Genomic DNA, 17,446 nt, shown 5'->3' with positions numbered 1-17,446 from the left:
CTAGAAGTCTTAATCCAGACCAATGGGAGAGAGAATGTTACTAGCTAGAAGTCTTAATCCAGACCAATGGGAGAGCGAATGTTACTAGCTAGAAGTCTTAATCCAGACCAATGGGATAGAGAATGTTACTAGCTAGAAGTCTTAATCCACACCAATGGGAGAGAGAATGTTACTAGCTAGAAGTCTTAATCCAGACCAATGGGAGAGAGAATGTTACTAGCTAGAAATCTTAATCCAGACCAATGGGAGAGCGAATGTTACTAGCTAGAAGTCTTAATCCAGACCAATGGGAGAGTGAATGTTACTAGCTAGAAGAGTTAATCCAGACCAATGGGATAGAGAATGTTACTAGCTAGAAGTCTTAATCCAGACCAATGGGAGAGCGAATGTTACTAGCTAGAAGTCTTAATCCAGACCAATGGGAGAGAGAATGTTACTAGCTAGAAGTCTTAATCCAGACCAATGGGATAGAGAATGTTACTAGCTAGAAGTCTTAATCCAGACCAATGGGAGAGAGAATGTTACTAGCTAGAAGTCTTAATCCAGACCAATGGGAGAGAGAATGTTACTAGCTAGAAGTCTTAATCCAGACCAATGGGATAGAGAATGTTACTAGCTAGAAGTCTTAATCCAGACCAATGGGAGAGCGAATGTTACTAGCTAGAAGTCTTAATCCAGACCAATGGGAGAGAGAATAATCATCGTGACAATGCATGTTCAGCTGTACTGTCAAACCCCTCCTCAAACCCGTTGACTCAGCCCGGGCAGACACCAGCAAACTCATGACGTAGTGGGAATCAAAACAACGCAGTAGTTTAGTTTATTATTATTTTTGTTGTCTAAGGAAATTCGGATTATTCGGATTGCTAGAATACACGATAAAGCCTCACTGACATGAGAGCAGAGCAACCAAATTAATGCTTTAGTTAGCTAACAGTAACGTTACCATCTGGATCAGAATAGCAAAGTCACAGGATAGGAAGTCACAAAACATCGGCGAACAAAAAAGACAATGTGAATTTAATAAATATTGGTTAAAATGGTAATTGGAGCTCAAATGATGTTGAATGAGATAAGATAAACACGTTAGCGAGCTACAATAACGTGACACACGACGCCACATACCCATATCTAATAATGATTGTGTATCACCATTCAAGCAATGCGTTGTAGTTCATTAGACAGCAAACATTGCCTTGCACTATGTATGAATTACATTTAATAAGGTAACAGAAATAGCTACCTATTTAGCCTTCACCCGCTAACATCGGCAGATTGCTTTGCTGAGAGCGAGGACGTGTATTTGTGTAACGTCGAAATGTGTCCGAGTGCTTCGGCTGACGTGTCAAACTTCAGTTCATTTCTGTTCCACTAGGATCTGCATACACATTATTATGTCGTTATTGTGGTTCCATATGCACTCATGCCACACAGTACAGTTGCAAACGTTATAATAACAAAACATTAAGTAATAAAAAAATGCCATATATATAATGATGATGGAGGGGATGGCTGCCATATATATAATGATGATGGAGGGGATGGCAGCCATATATATAATGATGATGGAGGGGATGGCTGCCATATATATAATGATGGAGGGGATGGCTGCCATATATATAATGATGATGGAGGGGATGGCTGCCATATATATAATGATGATGGAGGGGATGGCTGCCATATATATAATGATGATGGAGGAGATGGCTGCCATATATATAATGATGATGGAGGGGATGGCTGCTATATACAGTGCCTTGCGAAAGTATTCGGCCCCCTTGAACTTTGCGACCTTTTGCCACATTTCAGGCTTCAAACATAAAGATATAAAAAAAGCTGCATCTCTGATCAGTCTTCTCCTTGTATGAGCTGAAAGTTTAGAGGGACTGCCAGGTCTTGGTAGATTTGCAGTGGTCTGATACTCCTTCCATTTCAATATTATCGCTTGCACAGTGCTTCTTGGGATGTTTAAAGTTTGGGAAATCTTTTTGTATCCAAATCCGGCTTTAAACTTCTTCACAACAGTATCTCGGACCTGCCTGGTGTGTTCCTTGTTCTTCATGATGCTCTCTGCGCTTTTAACGGACCTCTGAGACTATCACAGTGCAGGTGCATTTATACGGAGACTTGATTACACACAGGTGGATTGTATTTATCATCATTAGTCATTTAGGTCAACATTGGATCATTCAGAGATCCTCACTGAACTTCTGGAGAGAGTTTGCTGCACTGAAAGTAAAGGAGCTGAATAATTTTGCACGCCCAATTTTTCAGTTTTTGATTTGTTAAAAAAGTTTGAAATATCCAATAAATGTCGTTCCACTTCATGATTGTGTCCCACTTGTTGTTGATTCTACACAAAAAAATACAGTTTTATATCTTTATGTTTGAAGCCTGAAATGTGGCACAAGGTCGCAAAGTTCAAGGGGGCCGAATACTTTCGCAAGGCACTGTATATAATGATGATGGAGGGGATGGCTGCCATATATATAATGATGATGGAGGGGATGGCTGCTATATATATAATGATGATGGAGGGGATGGCTGCCATATATATAATGATGATGGAGGAGATGGCTGCCATATATATAATGATGATGGAGGAGATGGCTGCCATATACAGTTGGGCAAAAAAGTTTTAGTCAGCCACCAATTGTGCAAGTTCTCCCATTTAAAAAGATGAGAGAGGCCTGTAATTTTCATCATAGGTACACTTCAACTGTGACAGACAAAGTGAGAAAAAAAATCCAGAAAATCACATTGTAGGATTTTTAATGAATTTATTTGCAAATTATGGTGGAAAATAAGTATTTGGTCACTAACAAAAGTGTATCTCAATACTTGGTTATTTACCCTTTGTTGGCAATGACAGAGGTCAAACGTTTTCTGTAAGTCTTCACAAGGTTTTCACACACTGTTGCTGGTATTTTGGCCCATTCCTCCATGCAGATCTCCTCTAGAGCAGTGATGTTTTGGGGCTGTTGCTGGGCAACACGGACTTTCAACTCCCTCCAAAGATTTCTATGGGGTTGAGATCTGGAGACTGGCTAGGCCACTCCAGGACCTTGAAATGCTTCTTACGAAGCCACTCCTTCGTGTGTTTGGGATCATTGTCATGCTGAAAGGCCCAGTCACGTTTCATCTTCAATGCCCTTGCTGATGGAAGGAGGTTTTACTCAAAATCTCACGATACATGGCCCCATTCATTCTTTCCTTTACACGGATCAGTCGTCCTGGTCCCTTTGGCTGCTTTTCCTTCACTCTGCGGTCCAACTCCTCCCAAACCTCCCAATTGGGTTGAGGTTGGGTGATTGTGGAGGCCAGTTCATCTGATGCAGCACTCCATCACTCGCCTTCTTGGTAAAATAGCTCTTACACAGCCTGGAGTGTGTTGGGTCATTGTCCTGTTGAAAAACAAATTATAGTCCCAGTAAGCAGAAACCAGATGGGATGGCGTATCGCTGCAGAATGCTGTGATAGCCATGCTGGTTAAGTGTGCCTTGAATTCTAAATAAATCAGACAGTGTCAACAGCAAAGCACCCCCATACCATCACGCCTTCTCCTACATGCTTCACGATGGGAACCACACATGCTGAGATCATCCGTTCACCTACTCTGCGTCTCACAAAGACACGGCGGTTGGAAGCAAAAATCTCAGATTTGGACTCATCAGACCAAAGGACAGATTTCCACTGGTCTAATGTCCATTGCTCGTGTTTCTTGGCCAAAGCAAGTCTCTTCTTATTATTGGTGTCCATAAGTAGAGGTTTCTTAGCAGCAATTTCTTGTTTCTTGAACTCTGTGAAGCATTTATTTGGGCTGCAATTTTTGAGGCTGGTAACTCTAATGAACTTGTCCTCTGCAGCAGAGGTAACTCTGGGTCTTCTTTTCATGTGGCGGTTGTCACGAGAGCCAGTTTCATCATAGTGCTTGATGGTTTTTGCAACTGCACTTGAAGAAACTTTCAAAGTTCCTGAAGTAATGATGGACTGTCGTTTCTCTTTGCTTATTTGAGCTGTTCTTGCCATAATATGGACTTGGTCTTTTACCAAATAGGGCTTTCTTTGTGCTTTCTTCGGTATACCAAACCCTACCTTGTCACTACACAACTGATTGGCTCAAACACATTAAGAAGGAAAGAAATTCCATACAGAAGGGAACATTTTGACATTTGCCATATGGTTGTTGAGAAACTCCATATTGCAAATGTACGATCCCTTACTAGACTAGCCATTTTTCTGGGATTAAAGGTCAAAAGCGAAAATAGAGCGCTAATTTGACGGCTTCACTTCAATGTACATAAGCCTACGGTGTCAGGAAAAAAAAGAACCAGACATTTATCTATCATCATTTAAGAGAAATCGTATATTGTACACTTGGTGATGTTAACTTTTCAAAAAAGTTACAGATCCAGTTGCAGGGTGTTCAGACGAATCATTTTTAAGTGGGTTTCGGAGCTCTGCGAGATTTCTGTGATTTTCTGTGATTTTCTGAAATAACACACACTCATTCAACCTTCTGTAAATAAGTCAGTTCTTAACATAAATACTTAAAACTCAAAATTCTATAAGAGCCTACACCAAGGAGGTATATGTGTTCACTTTCAGCTTCCTCTTTCAACCGGAAGTACCTTAAAATGGTGACATGGTGGCTTTTTTGAAGGGTTAAAAATATCAGATATTTTCAAAACTTCATATGTGTGATTAGGCAACCCTCATGAACTGTAAATCAGTCATTTCTCCCAACAGTGGAAGAACCATTAAGGTTAGAAGCACAATTTGACCTCAGGAACATTCCTGAGGTCCTCCCGATCTATGCAAACCTAACCTTGACCGTGAGGCATTAACCCTTAACAGTTAAAAGAAGGTGTTTACATCAAACAGTTTGCATTGACTTCTCTCCCCATAGGAATACATTGCCTGCTCCCCTAAATTCAACCTGAAGCCTATGTAGGTTATGAAATCCTTATGAACCTGTCTTCGATGACAATCCATCAGGCCACTATGAGGTCTACCTGTGTCGATTCAAAGCTTCCTGAAGCAACCGGAAGTGGTTAAAATCAAACTGAGTAATTCTAGGAAGAAGGGCCTTGATCAGGGAGGTGACCAAGATCCCGATAGTCACTCTGACAGAGCTTCAGAGTTCCTCTGTGGAGATGGGACTGGGAGTACCTTCCAGAAGGACAAGTGTCTCTGCAGATCTCCACCAATCAGGTCTTTATTGTAGAGTTGCCAGGCGGAAGCCACTCCTCAGTAAAAGGCACATGACAGCCCGCTTGGAGTTTGCCAAAAGGCACCTGAAGGACTCTCAGACCATCAGAAACAAGATTCCCTGGTCTGATGAAACCAAGATTGAACTCTTTGGCCTGAATGCCAAGGGTCACATCTGGAGGAAACCTGGAACCATCCCTACAATGAAGCATGGTGGTGGCAGCATCATGCTGTGGGGATGTTTTTCAGCGGCAGAGACTGGGAGACTAGTCAGGATGAGGGAAAGATGAACAGAGTAAAGTACAGAGAGATCCTTGATGAAAAGCTGCTCCAGAGCGCTCAGGAGCTCAGACTGAAGTGGCTTCGGGATAAGTCTTTGAATGTCCTTGAGTAGCCCAGCCAGAGCCCGGACTTGAACCTGATCGAACATCTCTGGAAAGACCTGAAAATAGCAGTGCAGCAACTCTCCCCATCCAACCTGACAGATTGCGAGGATCTGCAGAGAAGAATGGAAGAAACTCCCCAAATACAGGTGTAGCTTGTAACATCATACCCAAGAACACTTGAGGCTGTAATCACTGCCAAAGGTGCTTCAACAAAGTACTGAGTAAAGGGTCTGGATACTTATGTACATGTGATATTTCAGATTAATTTTTAAAAATTGCAACATAATTATCGACACTATCGACAGTGTCTCCTGACACATCCTGTCTCAGCCTCCAGTATTTATGCTGCAGTAGTTTATGTGTCGGGGGGCTAGGGTCAGTTTGTTATATCTGGAGTACTTCTCCTGTCCTATTCGGTGTCCTGTGTGAATCTAAGTGTGCGTTCTCTAATTCTCTCCTTCTCTCTTTCTTTCTCTCTCTCGGAGGACCTGAGCCCTAGGACCATGCCCCAGGACTACCTGACATGATGACTCCTTGCTGTCCCCAGTCCACCTGACTGTGCTGCTGCTCCAGTTTCAACTGTTCTGCCTTATTATTATTCGACCATGCTGGTCATTTATGAACATTTGAACATCTTGGCCATGTTCTGTTATAATCTCCACCCGGCACAGCCAGAAGAGGACTGGCCACCCCACATAGCCTGGTTCCTCTCTAGGTTTCTTCCTAGGTTTTGGCCTTTCTAGGGAGTTTTTCCTAGCCACCGTGCTTCTACACCTGCATTGCTTGCTGTTTGGGGTTTTAGGCTGGGTTTCTGTACAGCACTTTGAGATATCAGCTGATGTACGAAGGGCTATATAAATACATTTGATTTGATTAGGCCTACAAGTGATTGACATAAGGTCAACTAGGGATCCACATTAGGCCTACTGGTGATCGACATTAGGCCTGCTAGGAATCGACATTAGGCCTGCTAGTGATAGACATTAGGCCTACGAGTGATCGACATTAGGCCTGCTAGTGATCGACATTAGACCTACTAGTGATCGACATTAGTCCTACTATTGATCGACATTAGGCCTACTAGTGATCGACATTAGGCCTGCTAGGAATCGATATTAGGCCTGCTAGTGATAGACATTAGGCCTACTATTGATCGACATTAGGCCTGCTAGTGATCGACATTAGGCCTACTAGTGATCGATATTAGTCCTACTATTGATCGACATTAGGCCTACTAGTGATCGACGTTAGGCCTGCTAGTGATTGCCATTAGTCATGCTAGTGATCGACATTAGACCTACTAGTGATCGACATTAGACCTACTAGTGATCGATATTAGTCCTACTATTGATTGACATTAGGCCTACTATTGATCGACATTAGGCCTGCTAGTGATCGACATTAGGCCTACTAGTGATCGATATTAGGCCTGCTAGTGATCGACATTAGACCTACTAGTGATCGACATTAGACCTACTAGTGATCGATATTAGTCCTACTAGTGATTGACATTAAGCCTAATAGTGATAGTTGTTAGTCCTACTAGTGATTAACATTAGGCCTACTAGTTATGGACATTATGCCTACAAGTGACCGACCCAAAGCCTACTAGTGATCGACATTAGGCCTACCAGTGATCAACATTAGGTCTACTAGTGATGGACATTAGTTCTGCTGGTGATTGACATTTGTCCTAAAGGTGATTGACATTAGGCCTAATAGTGATATCTGTTAGTCCTACTAGCGATGGACATTAGGCCTACTAGTGATGGACATTAGGCCTGCTAGTGATGGACATTAGGCCTATTTTTCAACATTAGGTCCACTTGTGATTGACATTAGTCCTACTAGTGATCGACATTAGGCCTACTAGTTATCGACATTAGGCCTCCTAGTGATCGACATTAGGCCTGCTAGTGATAGACATTAGGCCTGCTAGTGATCTACATTAGGCCTGCTAGTGATCGACATTAGGCCTGCTAGTGATAGACATTAGGCCTGCTAGTGATCTACATTAGTCATACTAGTGATCAACATTAGTCCTACTGGTGATTGACATTAGGCCTAATGGTGATTGACATTAGTCCTAATGGTGATGGACATTAGGCCTAATAGTGATAGTTGTTAGTCCTACCAGTGGTCGACATTAGGCCTGCTAGTGATGGATATAGGCCTACTATTTATCGACATTAGGCCTGCTAGTGATGGATATAGTCCTACCAGTGGTCGACATTAGGCCTGCTAGTGATGGATATAGGCCTACTATTTATCGACATTAGTCCTACCAGTGGTCGACATTAGGCCTGCTAGTGATGGATATAGGCCTACTATTTATCGACATTAGTCCTACCAGTGGTCGACATTAGGCCTGCTAGTGATGGATATAGGCCTGCTAGTGATGGATATAGGCCTACTAGTGATGGATATAGGCCTACCAGTGGTCGACATTAGGCCTGCTAGTGATGGATATAGTCCTACCAGTGGTCGACATTAGGCCTGTTAGTGATGGATATAGGCCTACTATTTATCGACATTAGGCCTGCTAGTGATGGATATAGGCCTACTATTTATCGACATTAGGCCTGCTAGTGATGGATATAGGCCTACTATTTATCGACATTAGGCCTGCTAGTGATGGATATAGGCCTGCTAGTGATGGATATAGGCCTACCAGTGGTCGACATTAGGCCTGCTAGTGATGGATATAGGCCTACTAGTGATGGATATAGGCCTACTAGTGATGGATATAGGCCTACTATTTATCAACATCAGAGGAAAATAATTCCTCTATGGGGTTGAGGAATGGAGTGTAAGGTGGGAGGAAACGGACATCATCCTGGGAGGGGCTGCAAACCACTCTGTGACTGCATGGGAGTGGTGAAATGCCACATTGTCCCATACAATTACAAATCAGCTGTGGTTGGCCTGATTGTTTTGATAATATTTCATTGTTTAGATTTGGAATATATTTCAATACCTTGTTACTGTAGAAATGTAGCAAATTGCTGTCATATTCAATTTTGTGTTAGGTTTTGAATTTTCCGTTTTCAAAATTGTAAAACTTATGTAAACATGTGCAAATTGGCCTGTAGGTACAAAGAGTTTTGGTGGTGGTTGTGTCTGAGTGAGAAAATAATTAATTACATTTGAAAGATGTAATCAATGAATGCATTTTGTGCCAAAGCGATGAAAAATTATTCACAGTTTAGCCCACATAGACTCCTGTTGTGCTCATTGTGTGAAGAGTTTTGAAAAAGTGACCTAAGTATTGAGAAATGGGTCCTAGCGATTGTAAAAAAAAAAAACTGTAATACCAATTTTCTTTCTAGCGGTAATTGACATTAGTCCTAATGGTGATAGACATTAGGACTAATAGTGATAGTTGTAACAAATTATTAAAATCCAAACAGAAAATATTTACACAAGAAGCAATCTAATATCACACAGTCAAAACTCTCAATCGTTTAGTTAAGTTCACCATTCTGCGATTCTCACTGTTAATAAACATCAGGCGTTTAGTTAAATTCACCATTTCAAAATTCAAAATTGAACTTCTTGCTCCCTCTAGTGGTAATTTGGTGTAACTACAGTTTCCCACGATAAACTGGACATCTGCTGAAGTTGTATTAGCAGACCCACAGATACTGTATGTTCCCCCCGTCTCTCTCATACTGTGATAATTAACCAAGTGAAATATTATCCACAGCAGAACATTTGGCCCTTTTCCCAGTATGCATCACTTTCCCATAGACAGGGCAGGGTTGGTAGAGGACTAGAATGAGACCGTGTCTGTGTGTATTTTGTGACTGTTCTTACGTCGGAAGATTTTGGAGTGAGTTTAGAAGATTATATTTAAAAAATAAACAACTATTAAGTTAATCTGAGAGACTCTGATGTTATGTTTTATATTGATCCAAATGATATGGACCCTGATTTAACTTTCATTGTTAATTTGTTTATTTTTTCATGGAAGGTTCTTTATCGATAAAATGAAGTGGGTGGAGAACAAACCTCTATTCACATTATTTAAGATAATCATGTCAAAATAATATTTAAATTATATCAGTAAATGTAAAAGCAATTACGTACCATAAAACATTTTGGACAAATTTAAAATGTATCTCGATATGTAATACAACCGTTTGTTACGTTTATGTACCCTTGTTTGTATGTATTTGTTTTATTCATAATATAAAAAATGGAAAATAACTTTGAAAAAAAGATAGAAATAACAGAGTGTGTGTGTGTGTGTGTGTGTGTGTGTGTGTGTGTGTGTGTGTGTGTGTGTGTGTCTGTGTGTGTGTGTGTCTGTGTGTGTGTGTGGCTGTTGAAAAGGCTTTCCTTTAACCTGGCGCTGATTTCTCTCACAATATGGAGCCTTTATTCTGTGGTACATGAATCCATTATTCCTCAGAGCAAACCTCCCGCCCTCCTTTATTCTGTGGTACATTAATCCATTATTCCTCAGAGCAAACCTCCCGCCCTCCTTTATTCTGTGGTACATGAATCCATTATTCCTCAGAGCAAACCTCCCGCCCTCCTTTATTCTGTGGTACATGAATCCATTATTCCTCAGAGCAAACCTCCCGCCCTCCTTTATTCTGTGGTACATGAATCCATTATTCCTCAGAGCAAACCTCCCGCCCTCCTTTATTCTGTGGTACATGAATCCATTATTCCTCAGAGCAAACCTCCCGCCCTCCTTTATTCTGTGGTACATGAATCCATTATTCCTCAGAGCAAACCTCCCGCCCTCCTTTATTCTGTGGTACATGAATCCATTATTCCTCAGAGCAAACCTCCCGCCCTCCATTATTCTGTGGTACATTAATCCATTATTCCTCAGAGCAAACCTCCCGCCCTCCTTTATTCTGTGGTACATGAATCCATTATTCCTCAGAGCAAACCTCCCGCCCTCCTTTATTCTGTGGTACATGAATCCATTATTCCTCAGAGCAAACCTCCCGCCCTCCTTTATTCTGTGGTACATGAATCCATTATTCCTCAGAGCAAACCTCCCGCCCTCCATTGGTTGCTGCAAACAGTTGTATTGCACACGTAGCCCAGTTTAATTCATGCAGGACATTTTCTAAATGTGATATCATTTGTCAGTTTGTGAATGGATCTTTTACTTGTTTTATTTTTTAAAAGAGTGAAAGTGTCAAGGAGAGGTGTTCAGTTGGGCGGAAAACCCTCGTTTTCTTAAACAGACTTTAGAGGGGTAACTGATACTCCCTTTCGCCCACATCACCCTGCTCCTACAGACTCACCCAAACTAAACAAGAGGTATATTGTGAGCAGCCCCCTCTCATAGTAACATAAGTAAATGCCATGTAATGCATCTGTGGTGTCAACCAGGGTGAGTCTCCATTCTGGGTCTAAGGTAACGAATGACTCTCTGCCACAGCTATGAGGGGCCATGTGAAACTAGTTAATGCCATGTGACCAGACCAGGCCAACTAGTTGAACCATGTGACACTGTGTCAGCTAACACCACACAAGAAGTCACTGTTTGAAATGGGAAGGGGGGGGGGCGGGGTTGCTAGACCTAGAGCTTGATTTTACAGTCCACTATATGGGTATTTACATGACATTACATATTATAACTACATAATCATTCGTTTTTTAAATGATCTTCTCCAGCAGATGACAATCTCATATGAGTGATGTCCTCATCTTGCCCTGATCTGTATCACATGATAAATCCAGCAGCTTTCCTTATTATTTTACAAACACGATTTACTTTTAAAATAGAGATAAGAATCCCAGGTGAACAAACCGGTATGTTCCGCGTGAAACTGAAAGGGTGAAACAGGATCCTGCAGCACAACAGTTGGATTATTCATTATTTTATTTTTATTTAACCCTTATTTAACCATTATTTAACCCTTATTTAACCATTATTTAACCATTATTTAACTAGGCAAGTCAGTTAAGAACACATTCTTATTTACAATGACGGCCTTCCAGAAGGCAAAAGGGCTCCTGCGAGGACTGGGGCCTGGGATTCAAAATAAAATAAAAATATAGGACAAAACACACATCACGACAAGAGAGACACTACAACACTACATAAAGAGAGACACTACAACACTACATAAAGAGAGACACCACAACACTACATAAAGAGAGACCTAAGACAACACTACATAAAGAGAGACAACACAACACTACATAAAGAGAGACACCACAACTCTACATAAAGAGAGACACCACAACACTACATAAAGAGAGACACCACAACACTACATAAAGAGAGACACCACAACACTACATAAAGAGAGACACCACAACACTACATAAAGAGAGACACCACAACACTACATAAAGAGAGACCTAAGACGACAACATAGCATGGCAGCAACCCATGACAACACAGCATGGTAGCAACACAACATGACAACAACATGGTAGCAACACAACACGGTAGCACCACAACATGACAACAACATGGTAGCAACACAACACGGTAGCAACACAACATGACAACAACATGGTAGCAACGCAACACGGTAGCAACACAACATGACAACAACATGGTAGCAACACAACACGGTAGCAACACAACATGACAACAACATGGTAGCAACACAACACGGTAGCAACACAACATGACAACAACATGGTAGCAACACAACACGGTAGCAACACAACATGACAACAACATGGTAGCAACGCAACACGGTAGCAACACAACATGACAACAACATGGTAGCAACGCAACACGGTAGCAACACAACATGACAACAACATGGTAGCAACGCAACACGGTAGCAACACAACATGACAACAACATGGTAGCAACACAACACGGTAGCAACACAACATGACAACAACATGGTAGCAACACAACACGGTAGCAACACAACATGACAACAACATGGTAGCAACGCAACATGGTAGCAGCACAAAACACAAACGTTATTGGGCACAGACAACAGTACAAAGGGCAAGAAGGTAGAGACAACAATACATCACGCCAAGCAGCCACAAGTAAGAGTGTCAATGATTGAGTCTTTGAATGAAGAGATGGTGGCATCGTCTTTTTGCTGTGAGATTCCTGTCCACTGCCCTCCTCAGCTGTCCACTGTCCTCCTCAGCTGTGTACTGTCCTCCTCAGCTGTCCACTGTCCTCCTCAGCTGTCCACTGTCCTCCTCAGCTGTCCACTGTCCTCCTCAGCTGTCCACTGCCCTCCTCAGCTGTCTACTGCCCTCCTCAGCTGTCCACTGCCCTCCTCAGCGTTTTCATAACTTAACTGAAGGTCCACAAAACAGAGCCTGAACATAGGTTCACACATACATCCTACATCCACTCCAACAGCCGGGAACATTATTTTAATAGTCCCTTTCAGAAAGTCAGAAGACCCTTCTTCATATTTGTCCCTTACATGCAGTTTACATGCAGTGTACCATGTTTACATGCAGTGTACCATGTTTACATGCATTTTACATGCAGTGTACCATATTTACATGCAGTGTACCATGTTTACATGCAGTTTACATGCAGTGTACCATGTTTACATGCAGTTTACATGCAGTGTACCATGTTTACATGCAGTTTACATGCAGTGTACCATGTTTACATGCAGTGTAGCATGTTTACATGCAGTGTACCATATTTACATGCAGTGTACCATGTTTACATGCAGTTTACATGCAGTGTACCATGTTTACATGCAGTTTACATGCAGTGTACCATGTTTACATGCAGTGTACCATGTTTACATGCAGTGTACCATATTTGCATGCAGTTGACATGCAGTGTACCATGTTTACATGCAGTGTACCATATTTACATGCAGTGTACCATGTTTACATGCAGTTTACATGCAGTGTACCATGTTTACATGCAGTTTACATGCAGTGTAGCATGTTTACATGCAGTGTACCATGTTTACATGCAGTGTACCATGTTTACATGCAGTGTACCATATTTACATGCAGTGTACCATGTTTACATGCAGTTTACATGCAGTGTACCATGTTTACATGCAGTTTACATGCAGTGTACCATGTTTACATGCAGTGTACTATGTTTACATGCAGTTTACATGCAGTGTACCGTGTTTACATACAGTGAGTGTGCAAACACTCTGTTTCGTTGAGTTGAAGTTGAATCCATGATCACGACTTACTGGTGTCTGGATTTCCCTTCATAGCTCCTGTTACACTTCACCCACAGAGGGATCCAAAATTATCCCCTCCAACTAACTGATAGGAGAGAATGGGAGGGGGACAGTTAGCACACAGTGCTCACCTGAAACCAAAGAGGCCTCTTGGAGGCTGGATCTGATTCTTCCCGGCTACTACTTTACCCCACTGACAAAAGGAGAGTAGTAGCCTAGGCCTAAGCCTCCACCCTAACAACTAAACACACTAAGAGAATGGATACATATCTTGCTATTTCTTTGTCATTTATTTGAGAGTGGCTGTTCTTCTAAATGGTTTTAAACCACAGATGCTATGGCTGATATATGAAGGTGCTGAGGTGTTGGGGCCCTGGAGGAACACAGAAGGTGCTATTTCTGTTCAAGTTCATGGCAGGTCAACGTCATGGTAAGGGGCATTATGGGACGCCCCGACTATGATTTAGGCCTAGTATCCTAGGATAACATAAATCCTTCAATTACATTGCGGACTAAACTCCACTCCATGGTGAAGGAGTTCATCATTCAGTTAGTTCACCATGGAGTGGAGTTTAGTCCGCTATGTAATTACATAGCCGAACTAAATTATTCACGTGATATAGACAATTAGACATAGGGCAAATTCTTCCGCTTGTAAACTGCTGAAGCTTTTCCATAATAAACTTTTTCATTGAATTATCCAGGAGTAATTCGTCCGTAGAAGCCCAAATTCCCACGCAGACAGCCATTAGTACTCACTACTCTCCGAGAAGGGAGGGAGCAGTCACATGCATTGAGTGAAGTAGTTGAACAGCCACCCTAGTGAGTATTGTAGTAGGGAAGTACTCTTTAGCGCACATTGTCGTCAGCGGTCGGCGCACCAACTCCGCGAGCATCCACTAGTCTCTGTTGCGTACGGGATCTGGAAGACCGAGGAGGAGAGTTCATTCCGCTACAGTCATCCATGGCTCTGTGCAACGGAGAAACCAAGGTCAGTCAAACAACGGCCTGTGTGCCGCCATGGGAACAACATAGCCCGTTTCTTGTTCAATGTTTTGGCTGCGGTACATGGGCGCTGGGAGAGTCCCCGGTTAGCTACGGCCTGTGTCGTGTTTTCAGCAAACTTACGGCGTGCGTGCTCCCCCAGCCTGGGATGCCTGTCCCCTCGTCTTTTAAACGTATGTTTTTGGAGTTTAAAAATAAAATAAACATCCAGCATACAGTGAATGTAACTTTTATGTCACTGTTGCATCTTTCATTGTGTATATATTACTAGCTAGTCCGCTAGCAGAAGCCGCGTGGAATGTAGCCTAGCTGCTGCCGCACAGCTAGCTATCTGTTAGGTATAGTCCGATACATAGTTAACCCACACTAGCAGAATAACTAGCAGTTTCAGATGGTCGTGGACTTTACATCATGTTTAACCCTTATAGTTAGAGATTTCGTGTTACGACCAATGTACATTTGTTGGGTAATTTTAACATAAATAATCGGGTTGACAGCTAACGCTAGATGGCTAACTATGACTTGTTAGTTAGCTAGCGCCCGGTCTCCGGTCTGTCCACCCACCACAGTTGTGCCAACTGCAACATAGGCCAACCATCGTATTATTTTCATATCCACAAGTACTCCATTTTACTTTCCCAGGAAAACAGGCCCAGTGTGACAACTCGGCATCGAAGCGGTTTTATATGACATGTTTTGGTGTTTTTATGGTGTCACTTGCAGTGTTTGATACACGAGCCTGTTGTTTTTCATTGACGGAAGCACGTAGTGTCAGAAACCACGTGGGGACCCGCTACTCTCTTATTTCACAATTTACTTGAGTGGTGCATTTAATGTTTTGCCCATATCTAATGCCCCAATGTAATGCATGAGAAATGCACAGTTTTGATAGGAATATTAAGCTTGTAAACAAACCATAATGATGCTAAGACAATCTCCCTTGGTAACATTGACTGATCACATCAATTTATCAATGGCTGCCTTCATCAATCATGCATAAGGGGCAGGCATATATATATATATATATTATATTTTTTTAACTTGCAGAACAACTTGTGTAGATCTATCTAGTCTAAAGTAACGTCCATTGGCTTGTGAATCCTGGCTGGAAATATCTATTGAGTCACTATAAATCTAAAAGGGTGGATTAAAGCATCCAAGTTTGGCATCCGTGACTTCACTGTACAGTCTAGCTGGCCCCTACTGGTCAGTCCTCTAGCTGGCCCCTACTGGACCTGGTCAGTCCTCTAGCTGGCCCCTACTGGACCTGGTCAGTCCTCTAGCTGGCCCCTACTGGACCTGGTCAGTCCTCTAGCTGGCCCCTACTGGACCTGGTCAGTCCTCTACCTGGCCCCTACTGGACCTGGTCAGTCCGCTAGTTGGCCCCTACTGGACCTGGTTAGGCCTCTAGCTGGCCCCTGGTTAGGCCTCTAGCTGGCCCCTGGTTAGGCCTCTAGCTGGCCCCTGGTAATGCCTCTAGCTGGCCCCTGGTTAGGCCTCTAGGCTGGCCCCTGGTTAGGCCTCTAGGCTGGCCCCTGGTTAGGCCTCTAGGCTGGCCCCTGGTTAGGCCTCTAGGCTGGCCCCTGGTTAGGCCTCTAGGCTGGCCCCTGGTTAGGCCTCTAGGCTGGCCCCTGGTTAGGCCTCTAGGCTGGCCCCTGGTTAGGCCTCTAGCTGGCCCCTGGTTAGGCCTTTAGCGTCTGTGTGACTCATGTGATCCTCATGAGGGACTGAATGAGTGTGTAACGTCTTGTCACGCGTGCCCTCTTCTCAGTACTGAGACTCGGATGTCTCAAATTGCATTATGGCCTTAACGAATCTCGTTCCTGTGAGGTTGGTGAAGTGGCGGCCATTGACCATCGCAAATGTTTTGCCTGTCTTTGAACGAGTGCAAAGGTTTTTCTTTTGAACACCCCTTGATTCAACCACTGTTGGGGAATTTAGGCTGTTGTATCTTCATTCAAAACATCCCATGCGACCCTTGATGAGTCTAAATGGTTGAAGGCTTTTCCACACGTAGGCCTGTGTTGTTATCCTGATTGAGTGTTCCTACGTGGTCAGGACAGTGTGCTGTTTTTCTTCTCCCCCAGCTGGACATCAGCAGCGTTGAGCCTCAGAATGGTTCATGTGAGGGGGCGGTGGTCATCCTGGATGCCGGGGCGCAGTACGGCAAGGTGATTGACAGGCGGATCAGAGAGCTGTTTGTCCGCTCAGAGATCCTCCCACTAGAGACGCCAGCCTTCGCCATCAGAGAACAAGGCTTCAGGTGAGACTGACAGCACACTTGCACCTGGGTGGCATTTACAAGTCAACAAACCTGGACTGAACGTTTTGAAATCAATAAGATAAATGCATATGGTGTGGAAGAGAGAGAACATGTCAGAACAATAACACTAGTGTGATCATTTTTAAGATCTCCTCTTTCTGTCCATCGTCTGTGGAGGAACACAGTTGTCAGGACAGCCTGAGAGAGTCTGCAGTTCTATATAACAGGAGCACAGTGGTCAGGACAACCTGAGAGGGAGCCTGCAGTTCTATACAAAGTAAAACAGTTCTATATAAAGGAACACAGTGAGAGGGAGCCTGCAGTTCTACACAAAAGGAACACAGTTCTATATAAAAGGAACACAGTGGTCAGGACAGCCTGAGAGGGAGCCTGCAGTTCTATACAAAAGTAAAACAGTTCTATATAAAAGGAACACAGTGGTCAGGACAGCCTGA

The 17,446-nt window shown here is 42.9% G+C and overlaps 2 protein-coding genes across 5 annotated transcripts in view; one reads left to right on the top strand and one right to left on the bottom strand.

The window, feature by feature from the left end:
• Positions 1 to 1,330, bottom strand: part of LOC139382991 (acetyl-coenzyme A transporter 1-like) — a 29,429-nt gene extending 28,099 nt beyond the window's left edge. Inside the window, exon 1 of the mRNA XM_071127278.1 lies at positions 1,244 to 1,330. The gene's annotated coding sequence lies outside the window, so the exon portion shown is untranslated. The remainder of the gene's footprint in view (positions 1 to 1,243) is intronic.
• Positions 1,331 to 14,488: 13,158 nt separating this feature from the next.
• Positions 14,489 to 17,446, top strand: part of LOC139382522 (GMP synthase [glutamine-hydrolyzing]-like) — a 29,473-nt gene continuing 26,515 nt past the window's right edge. For all 4 annotated transcript variants that reach the window (XR_011628649.1, XM_071126617.1, XM_071126616.1 and 1 more), the window contains exons 1-2: positions 14,489 to 14,714; positions 16,816 to 16,991. Coding sequence is in view for 3 of the 4 variants with exons in the window: in XM_071126617.1 (XP_070982718.1) it covers positions 14,688 to 14,714; positions 16,816 to 16,991 (203 nt within the window). In the remaining variant the exon portion in view is untranslated. The remainder of the gene's footprint in view (positions 14,715 to 16,815; positions 16,992 to 17,446) is intronic.

This window comes from Oncorhynchus clarkii, chromosome 24 (genome assembly GCF_045791955.1).
Source record: "Oncorhynchus clarkii lewisi isolate Uvic-CL-2024 chromosome 24, UVic_Ocla_1.0, whole genome shotgun sequence".
NCBI classification, from domain to species: domain Eukaryota; kingdom Metazoa; phylum Chordata; class Actinopteri; order Salmoniformes; family Salmonidae; genus Oncorhynchus; species Oncorhynchus clarkii.
Note: the sequence above shows the minus strand (reverse complement) of the source record. Positions and strands in the feature narration are given on the sequence as shown.